The sequence below is a fragment of the Falco punctatus genome, assembly GCF_963210335.1.
Source record: "Falco punctatus genome assembly, chromosome: 7".
Classification (NCBI taxonomy): Eukaryota; Metazoa; Chordata; class Aves; order Falconiformes; family Falconidae; genus Falco; species Falco punctatus.
The window spans coordinates 28809131-28830049 of NC_137587.1; the positions used below are offsets into that span (position 1 = coordinate 28809131).

A 20919-nucleotide genomic window follows, 5' to 3' on the forward strand; every position below is an offset into this window, starting at 1 on the left:
TCTCCTAAAGCGTATTAAAAGGCAAGTCCAAAATCAGTGTATCCCTGCCAAGCAAGAACCACTCAAGAGACATGATGAAGTCTCAGCTGCCAGTGCCCCTCACTCTCCATGTTCTACACAGGAGATCCTGTCCAGTCTACTGGTACACACACGTCCTGGTGCTTGTGAGCATGTAGTTGTGAAAGAGACCATAAATGAATTCATCTCACTTAAGAGCTTTTTGACCAATAATCATCACCACACATTACTGTAAAATCTTGTATTGAGTTTTGCTCATCTCTAGCTTCCTACAACATATGAAGCCTCTGTACTTGTCCCCATGATCCATCAGGACTTTTAGGTCGCACGTGGTGATGTCCACATACTTAGGTCCAATCTAACTCTGGCACGTACCCTGCCTAAGAAGCTCTCCTTTCCAAGTTCTTAGGAAAGACCAGAAGTATATGTCTGTCTGAAAATACTCGTACTCATAAAACTGTATATACCACATAATTGTACCCATCTATAACAATACAAATAATTATAAGAAGGGAGACGTTCCTACTACTTTACAATTATTGTTTCAAGTTTAGCAGCAAGACAAGGAAAAAAATAGTTAAAAGAATTCATATGATGCAGCAGTCTACTGCACCTCATCTTCAGCAAGTCCACATTTATCTTCAACAAGCTGTACAAATGTTTTTAGCACCTTTAAAACAAGTTTTTCCAGCTACTGCATGCAGAAGTGTGGAAAAGTCACTAGCTGTTCTAATTGGTTTGAACATCATAATTGCACATGTTTGAAGCTGGCCTTGAGAAGTTAATCACCTACAGAACTCTGTTATTGTGACACAGTAACGCTTGGACACCATTAAATAATGACTGTTAAATAACTATGTTAGACCAAAACTAGATGTACATTATTTGTTTAAAGGTATTTTCAGTTACTTATAGCACCGATTAAAACACGTATCTGTACTTTTAAATATTAAACATGATTTTACAAAAAAAAAACCACAAGCAGCCCTTTCAATTTAATTTCTGGTATTTCATATTTCAACCATTTTCTGAAAAGTTTTAATTACTTTTAGATCCTACCTGAGAGATTCTGCCATCCTCCTTAAGTCTTCATTTTGCTGCTTTAAACGTTCAAGTTTAGCAAGTATCTTGGATAATTCACGACTAGAGTGATCTGGGTGCTCACTGTCTCGTACCAGGTGTCCACCAATATAAAAGAGTAAAGTTCCCCAAGCAAAGAGGATAAGCATAATCCAACGCCAGGAACCAGTCCATGGCCGCATTTTCAGAAGTTCAATTCACTCCAGAACTACTTCTGCTCACAAAATAACAAACATTTTAAGTCCTTAGCCTGTACAAGAGCAGACAATTTCAGTTCCTCTGCTTCACCACATTGTACCAGAGAAAAATTATTCGCAATATTTATCTTACTGCAACTCCTTAAAGAAGATCCTTATGGGGCTGTACATAGATAGCATTAATACTGCATCATTCTTCATTTATATTCTGTGAAAAGAATAAAAAAAAATCTGAAATTATAATTCTGATACATAAAAATATATTAGATTGCAATTAAGCTAAATGTATTGTCATTAACATTCAAGAATGATAATAGACAACTTTACTACTTTCTGTCAAGGAGAAAAAGAGAAAAGCTTTTAACTTCCCACAAAAAATATGCTGAGTCCAAGTATGAACCACTAAGGAATATGCAATTAATTTTGGTTTTGAAATGGCCGTTTTTTTGTAAGAGAAATATTTACCAAGTCATGTGTCATTTCGCACATTAAAATAGTTCAAAAATCATTCTGTGCTAAACTTAGTCTCCTTTAGTACCAACAAAGAGCTTCTATTCAATCACAAATTCACCTTTTTTTCCACTTTTATGAACTCTCTTCTCCATTGCTATCATGACTCCCACACTGTAACAGAAGTTACAGCCATTCTAATAACGTATTCTACTATTTGCAAGTAGATTGGCCTAGTAGCAGCTGTAATACCAATTAAGCAACTTCCAAGCACTGCAAAAAGTTTAAGCAATAATTTTTAAACAAACAACCCGTGGCGTATCTTACTCTTAAATCTATAGTAGCCTCTAAAATGCCCACCTAAAATTAAACCCAAAACTTTATGTCTTGATTAAAATTGCAAGGCATCACAACTTCTCTCTTTACCCTTCCACTGTACTTGTTAAAACAGACAGGAACACTGAACATTTAAGAGGGATTTCAAGTAGAATTTATGTGGCACTGCTATGCTCACACATTCGAAAACCAGGCATGACTTTAGAAACCTGGCTTTTAGAAACATTTTTCTTCTGCTTTAAAAACTATCAAACCCATTTGGAAAAAAATGGTCTGAAGGTATTATTTTCTCTCATCTAAGAACACCACAGCATTTTAAAAAATGCAAACTCACCTCAACTCCTTTTCTACTTGTCAAAACATCATTCAATGAATGTTAAGAGTCTCCTCATTCTATCTAGAACACACTTTAAAATTTAACTGATCAGCACATCCAAAATCTGAAGTACTTCTCACCTCTTTTCCTCTTTCTTTGCAATATAACATTTCTACCTTCTGTAAAAGGCATATATTTGCTCTTTATACTCAATTTCCAAAATAACCTATTTTCAATTCTCAACTCTGTAAAATCCACCATATTTCCTCTGAGATGCTATCCATACCCACCTCCTCCCAAGTCATTCTTCTCTGGTTAATGCTTCTTTCACCTTCTTTTTTATTTCATTTGGGTTTTTATTCTCTTCCAACTCATTTCAAGACTTGCCAACTTGCAAGAACTCACCCAGTCACAGAGATATGCCTGGAGCACACACTTCCAGTTACAAAAAATCTAAACCACTATTAAAAATGCTGAAAAATTTCTCTAGTTATCTTGCAGAAGTGGTTTTGTTTGCATATTTTTGAAAGAGGCAGAAAAATTCCACTTAAGACTAGTAAGATAATACACAAGATAAATTATTTCTAAACTGAGTATTACTAATGAAATGGAAAACATTTGTAGTACCTCTCTCAGGCTTTTCCATCGAATGTATCTGTGTCAAGGTGTTATAAGCAGATTTTTAATGTAATCCCACACTAGGAGCATGTCATTTTCTACAGATTTCTAAGAAAGCTTTACGTAGCTTTGCTTTAGCTTCAAAAAAGTTTGGGACTGCCTTCAAGAAAATAGTGGTTTCTTCAACAATCTTTACAGATCACAGCACAAATAAAAAGAACCCACATTATATGAAACAGAATAAGCCATGCACAACCCACAAGTGATTGGGGCTATATGCAAACCAAGCCCAGTTACTTGCAGGAGTGATTAATATAAAACCCCAATGGACTGACATTTAAGTGGGAAAGTGTATTCTTAAATCTATACTACCAATCACCCACAAAATGGTTGATTGTGGCTGCAACAGGGTAAGTGAAATCACAAAGTCTGTGAAGGCAAGGAAAGAAAAAATAATAGGGGACTTCAAATATTCCTCTGCTGATTGGGTAAGTATTATGCTGGGAATTGTGATGAGAATAGATGCTACAGACACAAAATTACTGCTTAATTAATCACAAGCAGTTTGCAGAACTTAGATCAAAAAGTTTCCACTGGAGGACTACTTCCTAACAGTCTGCATAATATAATCAGATATCATCTCCTTTTAGGAGCAACAAAGTAAAATATTCACTACAGCTGTGATTAATTTCAAGAAGAGGAAGTATTTTAAAAAAGAAGTGTATTCCATGCCACCTGGAAAGATATCATGGCCTTAACTAAAACAGTAGGTAAAGGTGACTATTATAATGAGCAAAGAAAGTATCCTTTTTAAAAGTTACAAGCATGACCAAATGATTAAAGACATAAAAAGTAATACTGAACCTTTCATCCAAAGCACATGGCTTACTAGGGTCTCCAAGGTCAACAAACAATGCAAGTATATAAGAACTGTTTAGAGTACTTTGCAAGGAAAATACTGCCTTTCTTTTTTTCAATCATTTTTTTCATAACACAGGAGCTTAAGCAGATTCACAAATCAGGTATCTCCTTTGTAAGAGGATGCATTGGTCTGTCTCAAACAATAGTGTTAGTCAGGCTACCAAACACATCCACAAAATTAATACAGCAAGTTGTCAGGAACAGATGGTATTCTTCCAACAGTTCTAAAGAAGTTAAAGGATGCAATAGTTTAATAATTAACCTCTCACTTATAATCACTTTGTACCAAAGGAATGGAAAATGAAAACAGTAAACTGAATTCTTCGTAAGGGCTGCAGCAGACATCCCAACAACTACAGGCCAGGGAAACTGGTAGAAATAACAGGAAATAAAACTGCAGACGTAAGGATGAATGTAACCAAAGTAAAAAAGTACTAAGATGGCTTTTGGAAAAAGAAATTGTGCTTCATAAATTTATTAAAGTCCTTTTGAAGATGCAAATAAACACACAACCAAGAGAGAACCAGTTCTAATTGTTATGTAGTTGATATTTTCAAAGAAACTAAACTGCCTGGAAGGCCATTCATCATGTGAGTCACCCCATCATTAAAAAATAAACGTACAGTAAGGCTAGGCAATCAAAGTAGAAAGAATGATCATGGACCTCACTGGGACTCATGGCAGAATTCATACAGTTTAATATATTTATAAATTATTTGGAAAACAAGGTGAAAATGGAGGTAACAAAGTCTGTACATGTAGTACAACAGGTGATAGCAACGAACTGAAGTATATCAAGACACTGTCTAGTGAAGAAATAAAATTAAAAATCAGTTTATATCAGTGTGTAGAGTTGTGTATAGATGACCTTTGAATCATTATCCATCAGGAATGGATTTTAGCTGTGATAGGTAATTCTACAAAATATCAGCTCAACATTGGGCAAAAAGCAACAAAGTCCTCACAGTTTGTGTTTGTTGTTTTGTTGTTTGTTTTTTTTTTAAAAAAAAAAAACAACAACGAACAGAAAACCACACTAAACAAACGAACCAAAAACCCACAAACACAAGAATGGCCCTCAGTAACTATGTGTGAGTAAAGAGATTACTAGAAATGACAACTGAGGAATTAACATGGTAAATCTATAAAAATCATCAATGGCATGAGAAAGTAAATAGCGTATAATTGTCTGTTGCTACTTTTAGTACAAGGAGATAATTAATAAAACATTCTGGTTTAATAGATTCAAAACCAAAGAAGGTATTTCTCAAACTGTGTAATTCCAGCGTGAAACTCAGTTTAATCAAACACTGTAGGTGTTAAAAGTTTACATTTAAAAGGCCATTAGACCATTTCAAGGAAGATTAAAACTCAAGGACTGCCACAAAGATACCACCCAATACTCTCAGAATCCCAAGTCACATATTGTTGGAAACCAGAGAATATACCAGGGTAGTATCACCATAGTATCCCGGTTCTTACAGTTTTCCCTAGACATCCACTACAAGCCAGTCTTGGAGAGAAATCAGGCTAGATAAGCCTTTGATCTGATATGATGCAAATACTTTGACAATATCTAAATGTTAAAAACCCAGTATTTTAAGTATTATTGAAGGGTTTGTGTTATCAAACACAAAAAGATCACATCTTAAAAGGGTTAAAGCATCCTATATATACTTCATTAAAAAAAAAATTTAGAACTCATTATTAAAAAAAAAAGTAACTTCTTGAGTGTTTGGTTTAAAATGATAAATAGAAACTCAGACAGGATAACTAACAGACAATCTTTGAGGAAGAGAATGGAATGATAGCTTCATCAAGTACTTGTCTGTGGCTCTGAGGATATAATTGGTCAAGTACCTCTGACTCTCAAAAGCTTATACAATTTTCAAGTATATATGGGGGAAAAAATCACTAATATTTTTATTTACATCACCATATATCTCAAGCAATTAATGGTGTACAGTAATTATTTTCAAGTGCATTGTTCTTGTAGCACATTCACATTGCTTTTATACAAGTGATTTTAAAGTACCGACCCTTTAAATTTAACTTTCTTTAATAGTAAACTGTTTTTTACTTCCTGAAAATGTATAAAATTATGTCAAAATTAATGGACTTCATATATTACAGAATACAGAGTTCTGAAACTACTCAAACATTTTATATAATACACAAAAGATAGCATGTTTTACCTGATTCCTATGAATCTCTAATGATGTCATTGTTCTTTTTATAAGTTAGGTCATAGTACAGTTAAATACAAAGATGCCAAACTGAATAAATAGGAAGAACATTCTGAACTAACATTAAACAATCAGCCTGTATCTCAGATGTGGTATTTCTAATTATACATGAGTTTTAACTACTCTTAACTACTGACTTATACTGTCATGTGCCTTTTACATTTTTTCTTCCGTTTCATTACTGTTCTGGGAATGCATGATGTCAAAGTACTTCAATATTTCAAAGTCCATAGAGACCTTTAAAATAAATTAAATTATAATAAATATAAGACTACCAGAAATAAAAGAACAAATAGGGACATGAAAAGGAAAAATTATCACATTTTTTAAACTTTCAATTTCTACAGCTTATATCCAGTTTCTGAAAGATCTCCACATGCAAAATACTATGTTAATTTCTTTTACCGTAGGAAGCCGTGTATTTTAATTTACTAATTATCCCTTGAGATTTACCATGATTTCTTGTGTTATATTTTATTGGATTTACCCATACCCTTGTATTTTCCAGTGCATAAGCACATTAAAACAGTGTATTGACAATTAGCTAATTTGCATTTTCTTCCATGCAATTTTAGTTTAGTTCTTGTCTCCCTTCTAGGGGATTCTGAGAATGGTTGACTACATTTTTATAATGTCACCTTCTAAAATAGTGTAGTAAGATACCTCTTTTATCTCTTTGGAAGGGCTTACCCTAGATGTTTGGGGTGAAAAAGAATGTATTCCTCTATTCCCTCCAACAGCTGTTGGAATTATCTCTGCAGCAATTTCTGAAGCTAATTTTCTTTTTAAATTTTATCACCACACCCAGTTAGGAGGGTTTCAATCTGATCTCTCAGGGAAATCATCTCCCATTCAGAAGAACCCAGTTAACATCCACAGAAATCCCAGTCACAGCACTGATGTAGGTGCTAGGCGTGGACTGAAAGACACAAAGTTCAGTAGAAGCAGCAGCACACAACAGCACAGGGGCAAAAGAAGCAAAAAATGCCACTATCAGCATGGGGCTGCAGATGCCACAGATAAGTTGGTAACCTTCAGGGATTCTTGAATGCAGGCTTGTAAAGACACTGCTTTTATCTATATCTATAGAGCAGTTCGCACATAGAAACAATGGAAAAAGTCTTGTGCATATGAATGCAAAGGGACTCCTGGTTGCATAGGAGACTGAAAAAAAAGAGACTACAGACAGCTATGAAACCTTCTCAAAACAATAAGAAACAAATAGATGTTGGCGGTAATTAACATCAAGGGGTTTTGTATTTAAATGTAGGAATTTTCTATCACACCTTATAAATTCACTTGTTATTTCAAACTTCTGTTTCAGCTACTAAAGAAATCAAACCAGTATCAGGAAAAAGTTTTGCAAATAAGAACAAAGTAATTTAAAAGCAAATGCTAAGTTGAAAGGAAAATATGACCTACACTAAGTTATTTTTCATGTTTAATTTAATCCAGTAGCTCTACCATAAAAATTCAATACAAAATATGCAGTATTATTTAATCAAACAAAAAAGTTCTGTTAAATACTTGCTATTATAAATCATTAGGAATAGACAATCTCTAATGCATCAGTTGAATGGAAACTAATATTATGAGAAAGGAAGTCAAATTAAAATTTATTTACTGCTAAATTCAATGCACAGAAAATGTGGTCAGTGTCACAGATTTATTTAGACCCCATTAAAGATAACACAGAATATTTACATAACAACAAGGGGCTGCTTCAATGCCTTAATCAGGAAATCAAACTGTGTATATTACACATGTAAGCCACAATTGATTGTAAGCATATAAAAATATTTATCAGCTTAACAGGGAAGTTTTGGTTAAAAACCATTGCTTCAATACAATGCAATGCAATGCAGTGTTTACAAAACAACTAAAGGAAACAGTAAAGAGAATACTAACTTAATTAAAATGATAATAAAAAGAGCGGCTGAAGTGTAGCTCCAACATCATCCGGACAAATGATGTACATCCCCATCAAAGTTATTTTGCTATAGCAAAAATGAATAATCAATGAAAAAATAAATATATACTATCTTTCCTCATCTTGACCCATAATGCCTTCTGTTTATTGTAAAAGGTACTTAGAAATTAGAAACCTGAATAGCCCAGTACCATCGTTTCAAAGAAAGGATATCTTCCATGACTTATTCACTTACTATTCCCAACACACTTTCAGTAACAAATTCAGTGACGGAGTGGAGATTTTCTCCATGCATATTTTTGCTTCCTATCCAGAATTATGACCCCAGAATAGCATTATGCTTTTTCTTGGCAATATACAGCTTCAAGTTATTTTAGATTCCATTCTAAGCAAGCTAAGCAAGTCTACTTTTGGCTCAATCACCTACTGACCTAGATTCACTCAAAATGACTTACCACTAAATGTGAAACACTCCAAAAACTTGTTACACTGTATGCGCAACTCAGATTGAGCCTGCACATCACTGTTAGTTTTGCCTAAAAGTGAAGTAAAGTTAGTTTAGTATTTTTAAGATTTCACTAACAAAAATCATCTTCTTAGAAAGCATACTACTCTAATGTTATCCTATTGTGCTTTTATAAAATAAAATTAAAAAAAAAAAAAAAAAAAAAAAAAAACCAAGCCAAAACAAAACCTTACGATCCCAGTTCCTACGTCAAATGATGGGATGGTACAGCCTCTGTTCAAAGGATTAGAGACTAAAGAAATAAACCTTTTAAAGTATTAAAATAAAACTAAGGCTCAAAGGGCAAAAACCCCAGTTAAATTACTCTGTAGTGTTTGATACAAATAAGCAAACATTGCAAATATTGTTCATGGTGTATACAATGAATTCTTTACAAAGGCTTGCATATTATTTGATTAATGAAACACCATCTTCATAATCTGAACTAGGTCATATGGGCAAGATTTCTTCAGTCAAATCCTATGTCCTAGTATTTCAGGTAACCATGTCATAGAAAACACTTCAGTTCCACTAATACATATATATATTTCCTTTCCACACTATTGGAAGGCTATTTAAAAACTCATTCTTCCAATGCTTAAAAACCTTCTTTAATTTCCAACCTAAATTTCTATTTTGCTAACTTATACTTGTGTTTTCTTGCACTAGTGTAAACTCAGTTTAGAGAGCTTGATTACTACTTTGTACGCAGTGGTGTATCTACACAAAGCAGCCATATCCCTTCTCAGATTTATATGCTACGCTGAATCTTACCTGCTAGCTTACAAGCACTTCACTGCAAGAGTCTTACAAACTCTCCACAGCCTACACCAGCTCCCATTCCAATTAAGCCTTTTCAGAACATCAGGAATCAGAATTGTATACATAACACACAAGATGTTGCCCGTGTATGTCTTGTATGAAACCAATAGTTGCTTTTGTCTCTCAGACCTGCTTTCTGTGATATATCCTAGGACTGGATTTGTCTTTCTCATGACGCACATTACTCTGGCAGTCAGCAACCATTTTGCAAGGACATAATACATCCACATGTTTTTGCACCTATCTTTCTTCAAATTGATAAGTTCCCATCTTATAACAATTTATATATATTTTTAATCATTTTAATTTTGTGTTATTGTACTTTATCCCATTCTACCACTCCAGTATCCCAAGTAAAAAATTCTTCTTGCACGTTTTTCTGACCCATACCGCACTATTTTTTCACCTAAATTTCATTATAATCTATTATCTCTTTGTGACACTGTTCCTCTACTGAAAACACCCAAGATGGATAATAGATGTAATCCACTGCACTAATAATATATCTCCTCCAGTCTAATACTCTTCCTTGCAGCACAAGTCACTGTCACTTCATCCCTTCAGCTACTTCCTTTTCCAATGAATGACTCTACTTTTCACCCACATTTTCTCTAACTCAATACGTAGTTTTCTATGTGCCAAGAAAATGCTGAAAGGAAGTCCAGACACACAGCTTCCCCCAAACAATTTCTCATTAGGAAATTTACTTCCCCCCATTGAAACAGTTAATAAGTAAACCTAGAATAATTCAGATCAAACAATATTTGGCAAACCTGTGTTGCATTTGTCTCCATGCTTTGCATACTACTGTGATCAAGCTAGTGCTGGTAATTATTTCAATACTAGCATTCATCTATACCAATCCCAAAAGAATTTATCCAATTTAGTTCCAAACATTTCAGAATATTGACTGGAAGCTATTTAGAAAGCATTTCATTCATCCATAACTTTCTAATTACCTTTATTATTATATAAATTATATATATTCTTTCCTTCAACCAGAGAACAGAAACCTGTTCACAGAACATGTATTAATGTTTGCATTCTAGAAGTATCCAAAATAAAGTTCCTTTAGTTTTCTATTCAAGATCAGTGTTTTGGTTATATAATTTTATTTTTCTATCCATTCCCTACTTTTTCTGGAACAAGGACACAAATTTTGTAGCATTCCAAATGTATACTGAATGTATACTTACTGTGTAAATTTAATTTTTTTTTCTTCTTAACTTCTATTGATATGACACAAGGAACTATCACAGGACATAAGTAAATACTATTTACTCCTACATCCACACCTTTGTCTTTTCTACTGTTTCAGTAAAAGACTGATTTTGTATCTGTATGGATTATCTGAGCAATTTGGGTGATTTTCTCTTCATATGCTCCCTTATAATTTTACATAAATAAATATGAATTTCTCATTTGATAAAACCAGCAGATTAATCTCAAATTAAACTTTTTCTTAATGGAATTCAACACACTTTTCAATTTCATTGCATGTGGAGATCTATTCAGTACTGAAGCCTTCAAATACTATAATTTTGGATCTTAACCACAAACAACTCCCTGGCAGGAAGAGATGCCACTGAAGGACCTCCATATCTATGTGAAAGCTACAGGCCCATTCATTTAATTTGGTTAGAAAACAAGATAATAACTAACAAGAACAAACTTAGTAGAAAGATGCAATGTGCTTTATCCTTCCTGAAATGTGGTTAGAGAGATTCTGCCACTGAGCATGGAAGTTTGATGAATTTTCAGACTTAAAAAGCTTACAAAGAAGGTAAGTTACCAGGAGTTGAGGAACTAAAGCTAGAGTCTAAAAGCAACATTATTAACTTGAGAAGAGTAATCTTAAAATTAAATTAGAAGCATCAGCAGAATACATATTGTAATAAAGACAAGAAACAGAGGAAAACAGGAAAAAAGAACCATATAAAGGATCCTGGTACTTCTGAGTTTCTAGTGTGTATTCTAAAATGCTGAGCAATACAGAGACTCTTCTACAATTTAACTGCATCAAAATTTGTAGCTGAAAACAACTTTGCAGAATTTTTAAATGAAAACACCTTCAGAAAGGAAGGTAGAGGAAGAAATATTCAGAATGTCCAGTCAGCAGTCTTCTTGTACCAAAATTATTCTTCTTGCAGAAGTCAATACTTAACAGTTTGTTTGCAGCTTCAAACAGAGGTAGTTGCTCTGTACAACTGATTTTATCCTACAATAGTAGTGATTGATAGATCACATGTAGATTATAAAGAGAGCTGACTGACAGTTCCAGAGTTGCTGTATTTGCAAGCCAAGTAGCAGCAATAAATTCCCTAAAATGATTGATGATCAGTGAAGACACTACAGAAGTCACCAAAATGAGGTTGCTACTGCTTTTTTGAAGAAATGGATAGCAGACAAACTGAAGCTGAGAGAACAGTAAGTGTATTTTTCTATCTTCTTGTAGACTTCCATACAAGTCTAAGTTCAGTCAGAAACCTGTAGGAAAGCAGCCAAGGAATCTAAGCACTTTTATTTCATGTAAACCTCCTTCTCATTCAGTGATCCGTACCACAAATACCTGAGTTGTTATCCAGAATAATAATCTTGGTACAATTACGGAAACAAGGTCTTAATTTTTTCACCCCAACAGAATTTCTAATATTACTTTATTATATTCCTTTACATTATCTCCTTGGTGTTCAAAACACCAAATATTATCTAGGTCTTCATCTAACTGCATCCAAATGAATTTATTTTTCTCTTTGGTACCGACACCTGTCCATGCTTCTCTCATTTACACTCAACAGAAACCAATAAATATAAACTCCTGGTTTCATACTACATCTTTATGACCTCAGCTATTTTAACACCTCTGTAAGGCTCTCTGTGAGGTTTCAGCTCCCCATGCCATAAGCAAGATCATTTTGTGGTATTTAAAGTTCTTCACTAAACTACTCGCTATCTAGCTTCTTTAAGAATTTACTAACATTGACAGGGACATTCTTTAACATTTATCCTGTCTTGGCACTGAGCGCAAATACTCTTCTACAAATATCTATGAGAGTTTTTAAGCTGACAACAAACTGACCAGATCTTTGTAACTGCTTATCTTATTCCCTTTCAAAGTTTAGTCATAACAACTCAAAATCAGTGTTTCAAGGACCATGACTAAATACTACTGCATTAAATATGCTTTAGTATCTCCTCATTCTCTTCTGTGTATCCCTTTGGTTGTTACCTAGGTTGCCCTTCCCCAAGACATGAACTCTCATTTTACTTTAGTACTTATACAGCATCTTGTGTAGCGACCTCAATTACTGACAGACCCTCAGCCCATCAGTGTTAAGCTAAGTTTAAAACAAAACAAAACAATCTTTAAAACTTTCTGGATTTTTATCTACCACAGGTCTAAACATCATCCATCAAGAAAAGCTGAGGAAGTTTCATGTCAATCAGGAGACGTTACTGCAAATGTTTCCTAAAAAACTCCAAAAATCTCTTCATAGAAGATACAAATATTTGATTCAAAGTATTCTATAAAGTGAAAAGTAAAAGACAGAGAAAATAGATTCAATAGGATATGCAGAAAACTAAAGACTACAAGAAAATTGTTAGCTATTTCTTTTTCATGATCAAATAAATAGTTCACTATTAAAAGTTCCCGTGATAGTTTATTCTGTACAACATGCCATATTGGATGAAGTTCTTTTTAAGTACATCACATGGTCGTACTAGAGCAGGTGCAGCAAAGGGTGACAAAGATTATTATGAGATTGAAGAATGTGCCCATACAATGAGAGGTTGAGAGAGCTGGGATTGTTCAGCAAGTAGAAGAGAAAGTTTGGGCAGGATATATATCATATATATACATTACATATATGTGATTAATGTATTCCATATAAATATTTATATATGTCAAGATATAAAAATACCTGATAGGCAGGAAGTAAAGACAACAGAGTAAGACTCGTCAGTGGTACCCGCTAACAGCTCAACTAGCAGATGTTAATGGTAGGACCCCTCTCGATCATCTGCCAAAGGTCTTGGGAGTCTGAGGAGGTCCCTGCAAAGTGGAAGCCAGCCAGCGTTATCCCCATTTACAAAAAGGGTGTGAGGGAAGACCCAGGGAAATACAGACCTGTTGGTTTAACACCAGTTCCTGGGAAAATTATGGAGAAGAATATACTGGGTACTATTGAAAAGCATTTAAAGAATAGTGTAATCATCAGGCAGTCAACATGCGTTCGTAAAGGGAAAGTCCCGTTTAACTAATTTGATATCCTTCTATGGTAAGTTCACCTGACTAGTGGATAAAGGGGAAGCATTGGATGTAGATTTTCTGTATTTTAGTAAGGCTTTTGATGCTGTCCCTCACAGCATCCTTCTGGACAAGTTGTCCGGCTGTGGGATGAGCGGGTTCATGGTGTGCTGGGTGAAGAACTGGCTGAAGGGCAGGACTCAAAGCACAGCAGTGAATTAGGCTACATCTGGCCGGGGACCGGTCACCGGTGGTGTTCCGCGGGGTTCAATTCTAGGGCCAGTTCTGTTCCATATCAATGATCTGGATGCAGGAGTTGAATGTACCATTAGCAAGTTTGCTGACAATACCAAACTGGGAGGTGCTGTTGATTCTCTTGAAGGACAAGGTGCCTTGCAGAGGGATCTAGATTGGAGCATTAGTAAGTTGAAATTTAACAAGTCAAAATGCCGGATTCTGCACCAAGGATGGAGTAATGGCAGGCACAAGTACAAACTGGAAGAGGAGCGGCTGAAGAGCAGCCCTGCAGAAAGGGATCTGGGGGCACTGGCTGCCAGGGCACACAGCTGACTTGTATTAGGCTTGCTGTCAGCCAAGAGGGTGATGTGCACCCTGGGGTGCATCAAACACAGTATAACCAGCCGGTCAGAAGAGGTGATTAATCCACTGTATCCAGCATGGCTGCAGCCTCACCTTGAGCACTGTGTGCACTTCTGGGTCCCACAACTTAAGAAAGATGTGAAGGTCATTAAATGCATCCAGAGAAGAGCAACAAAGCTGGTGAAAGGGCTGGAAGGAATGTCCTGCGATGAGCAGCTAAGGACTTTGGGCTTGTCTGGTTTGGAGAAAAAGAGGCTGATGGGCAACCTCATTACTCTTCACAGCTTCCTGAGGAAGGGAAGCAGAGAGGGAGGTGCTGATCTCTTCTTCCTGGGACCCAGTGGTAGGATGCATGGAATGGTTCGAAGCTGCACCAGGGGAGGTTTAGACTGGACATTAGGAAGCATTTCTTTATAGAGAGGGTGGTCAAACACCAAACACTGGAACCACCTTTCTAGAAAGCTGGTTGATGCCCCTTGGACAGTGCCCTTAATACTATGCTTTAGCTTTTGCTCAGCCCTAAAGTGGTGAGGCAGTTGGACTAGATGATCATTGTAGGTCCTTTCCAACTGAAATACTCTATTCTATTTAATGGGTACAATCTAAACCACAAAATTCCATTTAAGCCTAAGAACATACTATTTAATGTGAGGGTCATCAAACACTGGAACAGGCTGGGCAGGTCAGTAAAGTGTCTTATCCCTGGAGACTGAGACACAGACCTGAGCAACCTGCTCCAGTAGACTCTACTTTGAGCAGCAGGGTTGGACTAGAAGATCTCCAGAGGTACTTTCCAAAGTCAGCTATTCTGTGATTCCATGAAATAACAGAACTCCTCAGGAATCAAATCTAATCAGCATTTTTTTTACAGCTTTTGGTGTGAAAAAAAAAAATCTAAAAGGCATAACATGCAAGTGTACAACATATATTATCTTTCACATGAATAGCAGTAAATTTTTAAATATCAAAATTTCATAACATATCTGAAGAACAGTTTACCCTCTACATGACAGGAGGAAATAAACACAACTGCATCATGGGCTTGGAGACTAACAAGTAATTCCACTAGTCCAGTAGCCAGTGAAAGTAACAACTGTTTAAAATAAGCAACTCCCTTTAGTTTCACATTCAAAGAACAGAGAAAAAACATAAGAACATCTTCCTTTTCATTTGCCCTTGAATCACGACACTGAGAGAGAACCTAATTAATCTTAAAATATCACATTTCCTACTTTTTATTTAACTAATAATGGATTTTCCACAAAGATCACTTACTTAATCTGAATATTTTCAGCTACCATCTTTCATTGTACCTAGATGAGATACAATGTGATCTAGCCATCAAAGAATATTTCAAGCTCTGTATTGATTTAATGAGTAATTTGTACAAGCCAGTCTCACCAGGCCCCAGTTTCCTTTGTTAATATTTGCCAATCTCAAAATGTTTTTTGAAATTGAATTCATTAATATTTACAGATACTATTAAATTTGCAGCTGAAAGATGTTACATATTTTGAATGGAAGATACAAATCTGTGTAATCAATTAAAGTCATTCAGTCATTTAGCAGTTTTGTCAAATAATTGTTTCCCCATCTTTAAGCACTACTTGTTCAAAACACCAGTCACATCTTTGAAAATGGAAAAAAAAAAAATCAAGGTTAGAGTATTTATTTTAAAACCTATCTCTTATAAAATTAATAGAAGAGTATTCATGTATATTCTTTCATGTACATTATGGTTTCTACAAAAATATAAGTATGTTAAGAAAACCTTGCAAAGAAAATGAATTTTATTTTAATCAAAATATTAAAAGTCACTAGAATAACCACTTAACTGGAGATATCACTTGAGAGGTAGGGAAAACAAAATACAAATAAATTGAATAGCCCTTTAAAAGGATTCCATAGCAGAAGAATACAACTCTCAAAATTTCGACAAAATTCCTGCCAACTTGCAAAAACATAAGCTCTCTTTATAATTTCTGAGTGTAAAAACATATTTCAGCTCTCATAACAAAATTCTCTGTTCATTTTAGTATTTATTAGCGACAACAAATATATTGATCCAAGCCCTGCCTTTTATGAATTCTAGTAATACCTTTAGATGCATATAACTTCATACTTTTTAGAAGTGCCCTCCATTCTTTTTGACAGACAGTATTAGGGAGGCAGGAAGCATTCTGGTTGCTTGCTCACAATCATCTTAATGCTTCTGTAATATGACTGGGTCAGGTAGGGCCTCTCAGAGTAACAGGGACCATCTGCATTCCTTGGAGATATCCTGACTATGCTCAGGTTCAGGAGGTTCAAGAAACTATAGAGTATGGGAGCCGAGAAAATTCCAGTACAGGAGCTTGCAGTCCAAGCAATGAAATTGCAGTAAGGAGCAGGGAGCAGGATATCTGACCTTGCACATGATAGGAAAAAATTCCACCAGATCAGAAGGCACTGTGCATTTTACAGCTTATAGTCACTGAATTAACTGTAAGCAAGTGGAAACAACAGTATACTCACACTGACAACGCAGAGAGAGAAAAAGCAGTTTAAAAAAAATTTACTTTTCTTCTGTTTTCCCTATTCACTGAGCTTTCAATACTTAAAATGTTAATTATCCTAACTGTTATTCTAATAAAACTTGGTACTTCTTTAGTTAAAAAACATTTGGTCTCCTTTGAGGAGTCAATCATAAGGAGAAAGCCTAGGCAGAACCACATCAAAATTATGTCCAACATGCCCCTGTACTTATTAAATTTCTAGAAAAACAATAAAATAAAATAGGAATGGAGAACAAAGCATTACTACAATCCTACTTCTACTATATAGTTTCTGGTTAGAGATCAAAAAAATAATAAGGACCCCAAAACACCCCAAAAATGTAAGTAATTTTAACATCACAGACCAAACATTCTCAAAATGATGCTGTATGAACGGCCAAGTGGTTCCTTTACCACAATGGCAGTGGTTCAGAGATCCATACCCACAGTACCTGGGTTTTCTAAGCTGAAAATATACATAGAACACTGACCTTGAAACAGTTTAACAGGAGTTATGAACTACTTACAATTAAGAACTTTCTTGAACTAGATAAACATCAACCGTAAAAACAAATACTGTCTGAAAATACTAAGCACTCCTTTGTCTTAGATACAGTAATAAATACAAGTACTTACAATTTTTGTAACATATTACATTAGAAAGCCTAAAATAATACAGTAATTTTATTTTTTTTTTTACAATTGATGCAATTTTACACAAAAGAGGGAATTGTACATTGAAAGGAAAAGAGCAGCTTACTTGTCAAATATATGCAAGATTCTCTGTCAAACACTTAGACAAAAAGTAACTGCTGATTCTTCTTTCAGAAAGATAAGAAAAAAAAGAGTCAATTGCAGAAACAATACACTCCTCCACGGCAATTATATATACAGGCCCATTTCAATAAGCAACGGATAAAGCAGTATTCAGTTTTAGTCCCTTTTAACTATTAAGATAATACATTAACCAGAAACACAGCAAAGTGAGAAGTTACCTTTAGTCTTATCTGAACTAACCAAATGTCTCTAAGATAAAAATTAACTTAGCAAACAAACAGGACAATTATATAAGAGTACAGGTTTATTTATTCTTGTTTATTTACTGTATTGACTCCATACAACCCTAATCTAACATAGCCACAGTCAAGAATGAATAATATAAATTCAAATATCAATTCTAACATCAAGCATGAGCTTCCTCCAGAGTAATAAGTTAATAAACTACTGATAACCCTTGTAGAAACCTCTTGCCAAAAGAAAATGGGAAGACTGAAAATCTGTGGAAGCAATATAGTAAAAGAACAGACTATGGAAGTTAGCAGGAGATAACATATTAAAAACGAATGGATTTCTGACAGTTAATTGCTTCTTACACTTGCAAACCAAGGCATAACAAAATCTGAGGATTAACTTAGATAAATTCAGCTCATGAAGAAGGGGAAAAGAGTTCCTAAACCTGTAAGTGTATAACAGCTAAAGCATTCAGCCATTGAAACATGACTTAATGTGGTAACAGATTCTTGGCCACTCATTCCCTTTAAATCAAAGCACCAAAAATGCTTACAAATATATGTATGTTTAATCAAAAGCTTAAAAAGAATTGGGTTTCCTGCCCTGCATTAGTTCAGATAAGAGTTGATGAACATCCCTTTCTTAACAGAACTTAGAACTTACTATGTCCTTAATAGAGCACAGAGCTTAATATCCCTAATTCTGTGAAATACTTCTGGAGATCAGTAAACCTCTAGAATAAAAGAAGGTTAATCTTCTTAGCCCACTAAGCTGCATACCAAAATCTCAACATGGTCAATAGCCACACAGCAGAGCACATATCCTGAAAAGATCAAGTGCTCAGAAGCTTCCCTGAACCAGACTCAGTAGAACATCCTGCTGAACTTCACTGCTCCTGGCGGACTTCTTCCAATAGCTGGGCATTTCTGTTAACCAACAGCCCGTGTCAGCATGACCCCACTACTGGTCACATGATGTGATTCTAAAACATGAGTTGCATTCAAACTGCATGTAAGCTACAGATTTACCATCACTTTTCTAGAAGAATGGACCCCAAGGCACTCTAGCATGACCTAGTTAAAAAGTATTCAAACATGCTTACTGATCTGGCAAATCTTTCAGACAATCTCTTATCCACAACAGCCAAACTTTTCATTTTCTTTTCTCCAAAAGACAAAAAAAGCCCGATTTTAAAAATAAGCTAATGCTCTCCACATTTTACTGGACATTTCACTTTAAATCACACTGAACTTCTCATTAGAAGCTTAAATAAGAAAACAGCTAATTTTCTAACATCACTTAGAATAAACAACACTAAAGGTAACATCTTTCATACTGCATGTGGTTCCACAGCCAAGAAATTCACAAGGATGTTCACCCACTCCCAAGATGTGACTCTGTTCCATAGTTTTGCATTAGAGTCCAAGTCATCAGAATAAGACATACAAATGTTTTGCTTTGTTTCAGTGCTTTCTGGGACCAAAGCACAGCTGTCTCTTCTGTGTGGGGGAAGTGAAGTTTCCTATTGGTAGCATGATCCTTGGGGAAGGAACAGAGTGGGACAAAAAAGATGGACAACGTTTAGCTAATATTTGATCTTTCCACTCTTGTTAGTGCTGAAGCTCTCCACTAAATCTTCTTTTCCACCAGCTTCCTTATGTCATTCCTTAATGGCTGGAAACATCAGAAGCAAGATAAGAGGTAAGATCTTTCTTCTTTTGGCTGGCATGAAAACAACATGCAAAATCTAATAACCAAGAAACTTAACATCAGCCTGTTCCCAACTCAGCTGGATGTTTATAAATCAAGATGAAAAACAGGCAGATGAAAGAGCTGCTGAGTTTGTAATAGTTATGCAAAAATGCACAACACTTGGCAGCCATAAGAAAACCAGAGTGTTATTTGCAACCAGGAGGTTTTGTGAACAAAGCACAGTCAAGGCTATACAATATTCAGGAAATCTTCTGGAAAAAAGAGTCACAGAACTGAGCTAAGAGCCTTCCTTGTTACATACTGGTAGCTTGGAGACTGGGTGAATTGACAACCCAGTAACAGAAATGCCAGAATACAATTTTGAGTTGGCCACATCAGGGAAAGAATGTCTGAAGTGATCCTTATGTAAATAATCAGTCTTGTTTTGTATCACCATTTTCTAATTTTACTTGAACTGTGTTTTCTGCAGTGCTTTTATTGGAACAAGACAAATTTTACTGAAGACTGTAAATACCAATATTGCCATATGATAAAGTATTTGCCTGAAGTTTAATTCTACTGTGCCACCATTTATGTATCTTAACCTGTAAAAATGTCTCTTGGCACTCCAGTTCTCTTTTAAACACTATTCTATTTTCATAGATAAAAACCTTTTACTTTAGAACTTTACACACTACAAAGCACAACAAAGAGATCTAATGAGCTAATTCAAGTATGGGAAGCAATTTATGTGCATTAGCATATAGGTTCGTAGTGTCTAATTTACATTGGTTTACAGCTTTCATAGAGCTCCATGCCACCAAAACTTGATTGCTTCCTGTATCTGACCCTCACCATCACCACAGCTCAAGTGCATGGCTGATGTAAGATCTATTCTTTTATTTAAAACTGAAGGAACTGAAAAACTCAAAAGTACTTCATACAGTAGTAAGGCTATGAATAAAACAGGACTGTGAAAGCTGCAAGTCAAAACCTCACATAAAGCTTCCAAATGGCTTTTTCTCTCAAAATTTCTGTGACATATTATTAAGGGAAAACGACAGATGAGTTTAAAACACCTTTGAAGGTATTAGCTTTATGTTTAACTTTATGTCAAGTTTTAAGATTACACTGTTAATCAGAATTCCCATTTTTATTTATAAAATAATTACCACTAATTCATAGATTTGCTGTCAAATCATGGCGAGCGTTAGAAAATACCAGCCTTAATTAGTGAGCTATTTTCTTTAATATGCAAGATGGGGGGATTGTGTGTGTGTGTGTGCGCATATACATGTAAAATAACTTTACCAATAGAAACAAAAGAACGCTGTTTTTTAAAAAAAGAATATTTTATAAGCTAAACATTCTAAAAATAAGACCAATTACACTGT

At 35.0% G+C, this 20919-nt stretch overlaps 1 protein-coding gene across 12 annotated transcripts in view; it reads right to left on the bottom strand.

Moving 5' to 3' along the window:
• The window catches only part of FUT8 (fucosyltransferase 8), a 192789-nt gene that overhangs the window by 65149 nt on the left and 106721 nt on the right, over positions 1-20919 (bottom strand). For 6 of the 12 annotated variants that reach the window (XM_080396789.1, XM_080396787.1, XM_080396788.1 and 3 more), the window contains one exon: positions 1078-1503. In XM_080396789.1, coding sequence (XP_080252915.1) covers positions 1078-1280 — 203 coding nt within the window. In that variant the 5' untranslated portion in view covers positions 1281-1503. Of the gene's footprint in view, positions 1-1077; positions 1504-2687; positions 2821-20919 lie in introns of those variants that run through there. The other 6 variants (XM_080396782.1, XM_080396790.1, XM_080396791.1 and 3 more) reach the window with 3 other exon arrangements.